At 37.9% G+C, this 12,855-nt stretch overlaps 1 protein-coding gene across 5 annotated transcripts in view; it reads right to left on the bottom strand.

Moving 5' to 3' along the window:
- CSMD1 (CUB and Sushi multiple domains 1) overlaps window positions 1-12,855 on the bottom strand; it is a 1,932,406-nt gene that overhangs the window by 345,194 nt on the left and 1,574,357 nt on the right. For all 5 annotated transcript variants that reach the window (XM_008163737.4, XM_005289701.5, XM_065587776.1 and 2 more), the window contains 2 exons: window positions 6,023-6,214; window positions 2,960-3,098 (listed from right to left, as the gene is read on the bottom strand). In XM_008163737.4, the coding sequence (XP_008161959.2) occupies window positions 2,960-3,098; window positions 6,023-6,214 (331 nt within the window). The remainder of the gene's footprint in view (window positions 1-2,959; window positions 3,099-6,022; window positions 6,215-12,855) is intronic.

The raw sequence follows: 12,855 nt of genomic DNA on the forward strand, positions 1-12,855 counted from the left end.
TTATTGTTATTATTTAGGGAGTGCTATTAGTCTACATATGGACCTTTCCAAGACATATAAGACGACAGTGGACTAGGTCCTTGGCTGTGACTAAGAAGTGAACAGCACAGGCTCTTATAAGGGTTTGTTACCTGGTGGAGCAATGTGCACAAAAAAGGTGTCATTTCTAAAGCACATCAACATGTTGTGTACTAACTGGCTCACATAGACCCTACTGCTGCACAATAATGCAGACTGTGGAACCTTTAGTTCACATCAACGGAGTCTACATGGGCCAGTTAGTACACCACACGGTGCTCTTTAGAATAAAAACCCATCTAGTGTACATTGTCACACTGTGTACACAAGCCCTAGGTTATTTCACCTGCCAATGGCCTCAAGAAGATGAAATGGCAGACAAGAATGTCTTAGGCCTTGGCTTCACTGTGGAAACAAAGATGTTTTCTTAATTTATAACTAACTCAAGTTAAATTCCTAATGAAAAGAAGGCTGTTTGTATTTTTACACAAGATTACAAGTCAAATTAAAATTGAGGCTGCTCCATAGTAAAAAATATACCTTTTTTCATAGTGAAGAAAAAGCAACAATGTAGAGGTATCCTGGCCTTGACTCCTATACTAGCAACAGGGATGCAAGTGGCAAGAGAGTCTCTATCCTAGTTGAACACCAATGGATAATACTGCTTATATTGGGGCGATCTCCCTAAGGCTGGGTATTACCAGCTTTACTGCCAGATTGCCCCAGTGGCAAAACACAATGGAGGGCTTGGTCTAAGGTCTTTGCCCTCTGTCCAACTCCAATACATTACAGAGATCAATGTTTAACACAAGGAAGTTAGACTGTCTATGAGAGTAACATACAGTAGGACATCTGCAGGAAATAATTTGGTTCTGAGGAAGGATCTAGAGAAGTCTGGGGGCAGCTGACATAGGCAAAGTGGGAATCTATTGCAAGTGTAGTGGTTAAGCATAAAAAAGCATGAAGACAAAGGCCTCTTCACATTTTTTGGTCTTTTTTATCAATCCAACTATAGTGCATGTCAAAGAGATCTACATATTTAACACCTTATAACACATTTAGTTGAAAAACACATGTGCAATAATCATTTTAACAAAACATGAAACAGAGAGAGCCAAAAACTGTTGATGATTCCTTGTTCTTATACCTAGGCATTTTCACCAGCCCATTCAGCTTTTGTTTTTGCAGAAAACAGCATTATGAGACATGTAAATGTGGCTTTTACTCAATGTTTGCTTTTCCAACAAATCCCAGGAAGGACAAATATGTTTGTACCAAAGGCTCTCATGTCAAAATGCTCTTTATATCATTCCTTTCTTGCACCAACCTCCTCCCTTGTTGTCACCCTTTCACATACAGAGAGAATTTCCCACGAAGCTGAAACTATTGTATGTTAGGCACCCAGCCTACAAAACATTTTGGGCCAGATGTTGCCCACTCTTCAACTGGGTAACTCTTGTGCAAATCAATGGGAATTCTGCTCATAAAAAAAATGTATGATACAGCAAGTTATCTTTTCATCGGAATCAAAAAAATGTATCTGCTCTATGGAATGTTTGAATTGACATTAGGAATATGATTACTATAATGGCTTCTACTAGGTAATCAATGTTTTATTCCTCCTATGAATATCAGTGGATGGAATGAAATGTCAATGCCAAAGCAATTGATATTTACAGAACAATTGTTAAAAACAGCAACACCAAAATGTAATCAGAGAACATTTGTTATTGTTAAATATATTAGTGGGATTAAAGTAAATGAGAAGAGATGTAATCATCAAGAAGCATAAAGACATATTTTAGATATTTTTAAATGAATAAGCCTCACTTCAGTTTAATGAATTTTTTCAAACAAGCCTCTGCAAGCCTCTTGCCAAATACACTAGTAATACAAACAATGACCAATTGTGAAAAAGGCAGAGGTCTTCAGGTATAAAAGCTCACTACTTCAGACATGCCGACTATGCAGACTAGCCCACAGCATAACAGGCAGCTATAGAATTCTGCACCCCGGCCTGCAAGATCCAACTCCCGCTGATGTCAATGGGAGCTGAGTAGTCCTTCCAGCCAAACTTATAAAGTTGGGTCTAAACATAGTAGATTGGAACTACATCTACTAGATGTTTACACAATAAGAATCAATTTTCAGAATAATCATCTTTGCTTATTAGGTGACCATTATTAAATAATGTTAAAGTATTTTTCTGAAGGGCTAATTCTGAAGGCTAATTCACTGTTCTGGCAAGTGACTCTCATTTTCATGATACTACACTATTTAATGTTAGCCTGAAGACTTCACCAGACAAGAAATGGTATACAGATGAATTAGCAGCAAAGAGTCCTGTGGCACCTTATAGACTAACAGACGTATTGGAGCATGAGCTTTCGTGGGTGAATACCCATTTCTTCGGATGCATCCAATACGTCTGTTAGTCTATAAGGTGCCACAGGTCTCTTTGCTGCTTTTACAGATCCAGACTAACACGGCTACCCCTTTGATAGATTAATTAGGTATCACACAATGCAGACATTGCATTAATATGACAATGAAATACTCGTATTTCAAACACTCTGGGTAGTATTATTCCCCATTTATATAGATCCATCCCACTCAAATTGTCAATGATGCAACATATGATACAAATTAAATGTGGTTTTTTTTAAAGCATTATACCCCACACATCACATACGGTTTTTGCTACTTACACATTCGGCACAAAAAAGCAAAACAAACCAAAACAAAACAAACAAAAACACCCTATAAAGCTAAATATTTTGTTTCGTTCATGTCATTCTGAAGCAATGATAAAATAGGTATTAGATACATTCTCTAGGGCTTAGGAAATGTAATTGGGAGTTCTATGTAGTGATCAATTATATAATTTTTAGATGTGACATTTAGAAACCTGATACATAAAGGGATTTTCTAGAAATGGTACCTTTTGAATATCAAAGCAATGACAAAGTCAGGGTTTACTTTTATTCTCCAGTCACATTCCTTCCCAGGAGGATATGGCTGTGGGTAGTTAGGTGATAAAATAACACCTGCCGGACCTGTCAGGTTTCCTCCACATGCAGCTGTCAATACAAAAAGGAAAAAGAAAGCAGTTACATGTTAAACAAAAAATCACAGACAAACTGTTCAAATAAGAATTATTTGGCTTTTTTGTTTGTTTGTTTTTTAAATAGCATTTTCTACATTGTTTTTACATTGAACAATGTAATGGAATAGTTTTTTCCATTCCCAACAAATGATCTCTTTATAATCCCAATAACAAACACATCCTATTTTACACATATTTTCCTCAATTTAGTTCAAAAACAAAGTTTTCCTATAATCTGAAAATGCAATAGAAATCTAAGTAATAAGGTCTTTGGGTTTGATTAGTGATTTTATTCCAGCTGCACTAACAAAGTATTTAACTTTCAGCCGATAAACTTCACTGTCAGAAGTGGAGGGCCCAATAGTAATTGACACTTAATTATCTATTTTCCTTTGGCCACAGAAGAAATATAAAATACTTTGATCCAATTAATAAAGGTGTTAACCCAATTCACAGATCCAAGCACTTGGGCAAAAAGAAAGAAAGAAAGAAAGAAAGAAAGAAAGAAAGAAAGAAAGAAAGAAAGAAAGAAAGAAAGAAAGAAAGAAAGAAAGAAAGAAAGAAAGAAAGAAAACCACACAGCTAACAAACCAAAATTCTGAAGTTAGGTCCCTAAATCAATATTTAAACACCTATGTAATAACGGTGGTTTGCAGAGGTGCAGAGCTCCTACCATTGTGATTGAAGTAAGTATTACTAATCAACCAAGCTGTGGTTTAAAAAAAAAAAAAAAAAAGGTTCCTTTTATAGGTAATTATTTTAGTAAATATTCACAAATCTTCAGTGTCTTCTGATGACTTAGCTTGAGGTAAAACATGTGACCATACTCAGGAAAGTTATAAAGTATAAATGCAACATAAAACATTAAACAAACGTGAATAGTGGTTTGACAATGTACAGAACACTAATAAGTATAGCTATTAAATTTCAGCCATCCACAATATAGTGGAATAAGAACTATCTGAGAATATTAAAGGCTGTATATCATGGCTTTATAGAACTCCGAGGATTCCAATACTGCTGTATATACGACAGTAAAGATTATTTTAAATAGAAAACCCCCTCAAGGTCATCCTGAGTAAAATGGAAAATTAAGTATGTGCACATAATTTCACTACAAGTTACTCTCTCAGCAGATTAATTAAAATTTAGATTTTTAAAACAGACTATAAAGAGATACAGATTGAAGTATGTTAATTGGACAAAGCACTGAGGTTTATTACAATTGAAATAATACCCTAGAACATTTAATCTTCATAATCCAGAAATCAATATGTTTTGTCCTATCTCTAAACTCTTTAGTTAGGGATGAATCCAAATCTCTGGGAATTATTACTCGATGATTCATGGATTAAAAATTGTTTTATTGGCTGTAACCATCAGATGTTCAAACTTGTCCTTATGCAGTGCTGCACCACACAAATAGGAACTTTGAACGACATTTTGCAGTGCATGTGCTGCTCCAAATCTGCTACCTGTATGGAGGTCAGAAATGGATGGGGACTTTGTCTTACATCCTTCCTATTACTTCTGAGAGAGCTAGTAATACTAGCCATGAACAATACTTGCATTCAGGGAAGTAAAAGGACTGCAACTATGCTGTGTTCAGCCTCTGCAGAAGGGGCCCAAAGAAAAGAGGGAAGAAAGTCTTGTACACACTCCAACAGTCAACAGTGCAGGGACCAGACACAATCTGACCCTAAAGGATTATTAAATAAAGCGTCCTATCTCAAAGCAATTTGGCGATCGTAAAGTCCCAGTCAAGAAGGAAAATTGTTAAACTTTGCAGCTGATGACCCAAGGGAGCTGTTCAAGCCATCTGGGTTGTGGCACTCTCTAATGCTACATGGAGTATGCAGCATAAGAGTTAATTAGATGGCAAGAACGCTACCTAGCAGCAAAACAGTGATGTCCCTATAACACACCTCAGTAAGACTTCCAGGCTCCAGCCTTTTCATGCACTAACCAGAGCCCCATGGAAGAGATATTCCATATATGTAGGGTGGAAGGTATCAAGAATCAAGAATAGTGAAAGGCAGGAAACTTTATTCCTTCCAGGCAGTTCCACAAATGGACATGCAAAAGAACTTTTATTTCCATTCTTTGGGCAGCAGTGGCAATCTGACCTTCCCTCTGTACGTACATATGTATCTATCTTAAAATCTTCTGAGAAGATAAAACTTAATGGAAACAAATTACTACATGGAGGGTCATACTCATGAGAGAATCCATTTGTTGGTTTTATCCAAAATGAAGAGAAAAAAATCTTTGCTTTTTTACTATAAGTCAAATGTTTCTGGTATAGAGTTTGGTATTAAGGTGAGACCAGTTTCATATATGGCCCCTGATTCTCACCTGACTAGGGTTTAAAAACTACAAATTAATCACTAACACAAAGTGAAAGTTTTAACAAGTAAACAGTAATATAACAAATTTGATACTTTATTCTTATTGAATGCCTTTCACCTGAGACTCTGAAATATCTATAATATATAGATATAGATTATTATCTCTGTTTTACTGAGACAGGGAAACTGTAGTACAGAGAAATGACTTAGCCAAGGTCACATAGTAAACTAGTCGCAAAGTCATAAGTATTACCCAGCTGCTTTGACTCCAAGTCCCCTGAATTAACCATCTGACCATGCTGTCTTGCACTTAATTAACAATTTCTTGAAGCTTGTCACCTTCACCATAAACAAATTTTCAAAAATATATTATGCTGGAAAAATCTGTTGTCAATAATAGCATTCATCTTGAGAATCAGACTGTCAATATTTAAAAGTTTGAAAAGACTGAGTTTTCTAGAAAGCACTACTTTAAAATCACCATGGTAGGGTCACTTGTTGGACAAGCTAAAAACTTAAATATGATCTGCATTAGCTTCAAGCCCAATACCTATGCATGTCGGAGGATCAGGTTGCCAAAAGAATCGGTTATTCAGCTGCACACAAGTAATTTTGGCCTGTCCTTGGAGCTGATACCCAGGGTCACACTGAAAGGTGGTGGTATCCCCAGGCTCTCTGCTGTCTCCATATCTGGTACCATTCTGTGGAGTCCCAGGATCATTACATGTTGATGCAACTGATGCTATAAGAAAACAATGAAATGAACATATTTAAGACATATGCACTACATTTTAATAAATACATAGTGCAACATTTTATAGACATATCCAATCAGAGACAATATTATTTGCTTATCTGTTTTCATGGGCAGAGAGTTTGTTTGTTTCTACAGGAATTTTCCCACTGAGATGCATCATACTCATGTTGGCTTCTGGCCAGTTTCCTCAGGTGAAAAACATGGCCTGATAGGGAAAAAACTCAGGCTCTTCATTTTCTGTCCAGTTAATCCATCAAACAAGCTAACAATTCCCTTCTCTTCCTTTGATGCTTCAGCTATCAATACGTATTTAAGTGATATGACAATTTGTATATGACAAATGTCAGAATATAAATAACATCATTTTACTCTTTGAGTGCCTAACAGCATGGGAAGGGAACATGCATGGGAAGTCAAACAAAACAACCACCATGTGCAATCTTGGGGTTTGCATTACAGAGGTATGTAAAACTTTCTCAGAGGATACTCAAAGGAGATGTATCACATCTTCATGTGTTAGGGTCAAAATTTCAAGCAAAGTTTAATTTGTATTGAGATGGCATAATAGTCAGTATCAGATCTTCATGATGAGTAAATCCTCATGCTTATCTCCCATACAAATGATTATTATTACTATAATGCCTAGGTGCCCCTGTCATGGACCAAAACAGTTCCTGCCTTTTACATGTTACCTCCCCTTTGCCTAGCTCTTATGAGTAACACATATTAACACTTTGTCAAACTGAGGCATCACCTCTATTCTACAGACATTTGTTCTCTTCATCGCTATTAGGCTGGTGTTCTCTTTCGCAAATTGTTTTGTCTTGTCTTGTGATGTTTTGGCCAATTATTTGGTCATGTTTTGGTTTTGTACAGTTTTTTTTTTTAATTTGCTTGGGACAGAAATTTGTTACATCAAATCTCACTTTATCACCTTCATGTCCTCTCTGTATTGTGCCGCTCGATACATTCCTGATCTATTGCTTTTATTGAGATGATTCCTACTTAATAATTATATAAGGCTTTTCTTTGTCCAAACACTTTAACCGGTCAGTACTACTTTGAGATTTATAACCATTGTTCACATTTTACACATGGGGAAACTACAGCAATGTGCATTACTGGTCATGATTACTTTGTATTGTGAACACCATTTTGGATTTTATTGTTCTGAACATCTGTGCTGTAATATGTAATTGTGCAAAGGAGGTTTGTAGATATTAAATTTAAAAAAGTTTGTCAATATGGCTGTGAACTTCCCTCACTCAGAGCCCAATCCCTTGCATATCTAACTCTACGGACTAATAGAAATTTTGGCTCAGAAGGCAAGTAGGATCGCACCCAACTTCTTTATGGGTTTTTTTTTGCTACCTTTCACAATTTCCCTTAATTATTTTTGGTATACCTGTCACTACCAATGTGTCATACTTTAGCACAGTACTCCTCTAAATGCAGCTTCCTGCATTTGTTGGGCAAGATTCTCCTCCTCCTGCAATTTATTGAGTGCAATTAGTTGCCATATCCATAGCTTTTTTCTGTACTCATAGCCCAAGGGCCGGAAAACTTTTTGGCCTGAGGGCCGCATCGGGTTTCGTAAATTGTATGGAGGGCCGGTTAGGGGAGGGGGTCGTGGCCTGTCCCCCACCTCCTATCTTCCTATCTGCCCCCCCAGGACTCCTGCCCCATCCAACCCCCCCTCCCGTTCCCTGACAGCTCCTCTGGGACCCCTGCCCCATCCACACACCCGTGCTCCCTGTCCCCTGGCTGCCCCTGGACCGCTGTCGCCCTATCCAACCTCTCCTCTCATTCCTGATGGCCTCCCCGGGACCCCTGCCCCATTCAACCACCCCTTCTCCCTGCCCACTGACTGCCCCTGGAACCTCTGCCCCTGATTGCCCCCTGCTGCCCCATCCAACCCCCCCTCCTAGATACTAACAATTTAGGCTTAAATAGAGACTGGGAATGGCTGAGCCATTACACACATTGAATCTATTTCTCCATGTTAAGTATCCTCACACCTTCTTGTCAAACTGTCTTAAATAGGCTATCTTGATTATCACTACAAAAGTTTTTTTTTTCTCCTGCTGACAATAGCTCATCTTAATTAATTAGCCTCTTAGAGTTGGTAGGACAACTCCCACCTTTTCATGTTCTCTGTAAATATATATATCTCCTCATTATATGTTCCATTCTATGCATCCAATGAAGTGGGCTGTAGCCCACGAAAGCTCATGCTCAAATAAATTTGTTAGTCTCTAAGGTGCCACAAATACTCGTTTTCTTATTAACACTGTAGGTATCTCTTTATCCTTAAAGAAGAGAGTACAAGGAAACAGCAGAATTCATATAGAACAGTGCATATTTCATTTTTGGTATTCTTCCAGAAAAAACAACATAGGAGGAATACATGTCCAGATTCTGTAACTCTTACTCATGTTGAGAACTATCTCACTCTATGAGTAGTCCCAAAAAAAGTCCATGGGAATTGTCTAGCTGAAGCTAGATACATTCATACTAGATATAAAGCATACTTTTTAAACAGTGAGAGTAATTAACTATTGGAATAACTTACCTAGGATGGATTCTCCATCTCTTGGAGATGTCTTTAAATCAAGACATCCTTCTAAAACATATGTTATGACTCTTACAGAATTTATGGGCTCAATGAGGAATTACTGTGTGAGATTCTGTGGGTGTGTGTTATGCAGGATATCAGAGTAGATGATCAGAATGGGCCTTTCTTCCCTTAAGATCTATGAATACTCACAGAGTAAACTGCTCTTCAATGTGAGTATGGATGGCAGAATTGGGCTCTAACCTGCAGTGCCCACACTCACACTGAGCAAGTACCTTACCAAATGTAATTAAATGCAGCACTGCCCTTTAAAAAATTAACTTATGCAGTTAAAATGACAGTGACTCCCATTTCTTTTTACATAGACTATGTCCATTAATTTTCTTCCACACTAAAGACAAGGAAGTTAGTTACCTGTAATTGGAGGTTATTTGAGATGTGGGTTCCCTATCTTTATTCCACTGAGGGTTCATGCATCCACACCATGCATCCAGAGCTGGAGAATTTGAGAGTAGCAGTGTCCGTTGGTCTGTGCATGTGTTCTTGCTTTGCTTCATGCTTTCATTTGAGGTGATAAAGGTTGGGACAGACCGACCGCATCTCCAGTTCCTTCTCCATTGCAAATCGAACAGATCCACAGCAGAGGGGAAGAAGGGCATGAAGTGGAATACAGATAGGAACCACCCATCTCAAAGAACTGCCAGTTGCAGGTAAGTAACCTCCTCTTCTTCTTCAAGTAATGGTCCCTATTGTATTCTATTGAGGGTGATTAACAAGCAGTACCTAATTCGGAGGAAGGTGCGAGGAAGAGGATGAAATGGTTGAATGGACGCAGCCACGCCATATGATGCATTCATCACAGAGTCCTGCACCAAGGTGTAGTGCACAGCAAAGGTATGCACCAAACTCCATGTGGCCGCCCTACATATGTCTGGAAGTGACACACCATGGACGGTGGCCATAGTCAATGCCTGGGCTCTTGTGGAATGGACTCTCCATCCAGGGCAGAGGCAGTCCTGAAAACTGATAATATAGTGTAATACACCCCAAAATCCACTTGGAAATCCTCTGTATGGAGGCTGCCTGCCCCTTAATCCTCTCAGTGATAAGAAGTCTACAGGACTTCCTGATCGCTCTTGACCTCTGTCAGTAAAAGGTCAAGGTCTGCTGAGGTGTGAGGCTTTGGAAACAAATCAGGTAAGTGTATGGGTTGGTTGGGATGAAACCAAGATATAACCTTTGGTAGAAACTTGGGTGTAGGCACAAGGAGACTTTGTCCTGAAATGTGGTGAAAAGAGAATCCGCCATCATCTACCCTTCTCACTGAAGTAATAGCCACTAGAAAGGCAACTTTCATGGAAATGAGGTGCATAGAGGCTACAAGGGCAGTTTCATTAACGCTGATAGAATGAGGTTGAGGTGCCACTGAGGGGTGATAGGTTGTATGGATGGGAAAGTCCTGAGGAGACCTTTCCAAAACGTAGTTAGTCAACAGATGTATAAATACAGAGTGTCCTTCCATGGAAAGAGGGTGATGAGAGGAACTAGCTCTTAGACTTGGTAAATCTAGAGAGTTGATACCGTTTAGGTTTAAAAATAAAAGTAAATTTGCTATTAGGAGGCCAAGCTTATTTAAAGTGACACAAAATTTTGGTACTGTGTCTACTATTGTGGGTCCTCTCTTTCATGCTTTTACTGTAAGTCAATTCATGTCTGTCACTTTCCCACAGCTTTTTTATAATGGCTCACAAAAAGTTTTAAAACAAAGAAATATACCAAGTCCTCTTGTAAATTCCCCATGTTTCACTGTTCTAGTCACTTCAGTCCTTTGCCTACCTCACAGAGGGTTTATTTAATTATTTATTTCAAACTGGCTTCTTTTGTGCCAGTATATGCATACAACTTTCACATTTCATTAACATGATGTTCAGCTAATTTCAGCTGGCATGAGCCCAGGCTTCCTGACCTTCACGGGATGTGGCTAGGAAGGGGAAGGGATGATTTTCAGTACTGATGGAAACATTCCCTGCTGCAATTACAATTCTTTATCCAAGTGATGGTATTGAACATCGGACCAACTTATTCTTTTATTATTTTTAATACTATTATGGTAGCACTTAGGGAGCCCAACTGAGATTGGGGTCCCATTGAGCTAGGTGCTATACAAACATAGAACATGCCACAATATCTGCTATAAAGAGTTTACGTCTGCTCACTGAATGTCCCCTGTTGACTGATGTATGCAGCAACAATTGTAGTTTCAGAAAAGACAGCATATTGTGATGATACTTTACAGGGGAGAGAGTGCGGGGGGAAAGTAGTAGACCCAGACAGAAATATATGTCAGACATACTCTGATGCTGCAACAAATATCCAGCAAAAATGGTATATACCTGTATGTCTGCAGACAGATGAGTAGATTAGACAGTTTAACCTGACATATATCCCCATGTATTGATTGTGGTCTCTCTATCACTGCTGTGTATATAAATGAGGTTTAATGTGTATCTTTGTACTATGTATTATTTTCTGGTCATTTTTCCATCCCTGAAACTCGCACATCTTTCTTGCACAGGGCCCACACCTTGAGGTGGGTTCTATTTCTCAATGAAGTAGCAAAAAAATAGCACAATTTCTTTTTAGTTTGTTTGTTTGTTTGTTTATTTTCACATTGTGATTTATGAGTATCAATTCAAGTAACAACTGTCACTGCTAATGAGAGTTTTGCACATAACTCCCCAAGCACTACATTGAAAATTTACCTGACAGCTAGGCCACATTACTGTGGTTTATTGAATATATACTTGGCCACCAGGGAGAGAAAACAGCTTTATGGTCGTGATCCCATGGAAGTACTTTCCCATTTCATAGACAGGTAACATCTCTAAAACTTGTGAATGACTGTAAAGTATGTTTGCTAAGGAACAGTAAATTCAGAAATTTGCTGAAAATTGTGTAAACACACAGACATAGATATATTATATTATTAGTTATTGTCCTCTTCCATAAAACCCCAACCCTTTGAATACTTCTTTCCCTCCTTAAAGTGTTCTGTGCAATGTAATATCTGAAGTAGCAACGTTTGCTCATCTATTTTTGACATCAAATATACACCAGTTACTAAAGATTTGATGTCTTAAATAATTCACTGCATTTACCAAGTACAAATTCAAACTTTAAAAAGCCAACATTGACAAACATTTAACAAGCATCAAAATGCTATTTGCATTTTTGTCCTATGAATGCATTATCTGTATTTGAGACTGGTAACCATTTTATTATCCACAAATATATTTGATCCTAATTAAACAAAACACTAGCTTTAAGCATTGATGTGCCATCTAGTAAAATGAGCATTTAGACAAGCTGTCAAGTTTTCAACCTGTCTCATTTGTAAGCTGTTTACTGCTCAGGATTCCCAAGGGTTTCTCTCTCTCTCTCTCTCTCTCTCTCTCTTTCTCTCCAGCTGGAGGGAAGTCACAAGTCTACTAGTACTTTATCTGGTTTTGTGCAGATGTCTCAAGAACTGTAATATTTGTGCTGGTGTACATATTTCATACGTCTGTAGTTAATGCAGGCTTTAAAAGTTATTCATTTCCCTGTCACTCATTCCATCTCATAACTGGCACTTTTTTATACATGTCAATACACTGATATGGAACAATATAATTAATGTTCGCCTCATATATTCATGCAGTGAGCACTGCTATGATAGGGCTCATTCACATCCTTCAAAATAATCATACTGGATAAAATTTCCAAAAGGGTCTAAGTGACTTCAGAGCCTAAGACCCATTTTCATAAGTGACATAGGACCTCATGGAAAGTCAATGGGAAATGTAGACTCCTTTTGAAAATATTAACCAGGATATTTACATATATCTGTGATATATTAGAGTTGAGTCTAATTTGTCTTTTAAAGGACATGTTTTTTATGAGTTTGTTTAGGCCACACACTATCATTATGTCTTCAAGGATAAAATCATCATCTTCACCAACTATGTCTGCGAAATACAGTCATGTCAGCAATACCCATTGTCAAAAACACTTT

This window comes from Chrysemys picta, chromosome 3 (assembly GCF_011386835.1).
Source record: "Chrysemys picta bellii isolate R12L10 chromosome 3, ASM1138683v2, whole genome shotgun sequence".
NCBI classification, from domain to species: domain Eukaryota; kingdom Metazoa; phylum Chordata; order Testudines; family Emydidae; genus Chrysemys; species Chrysemys picta.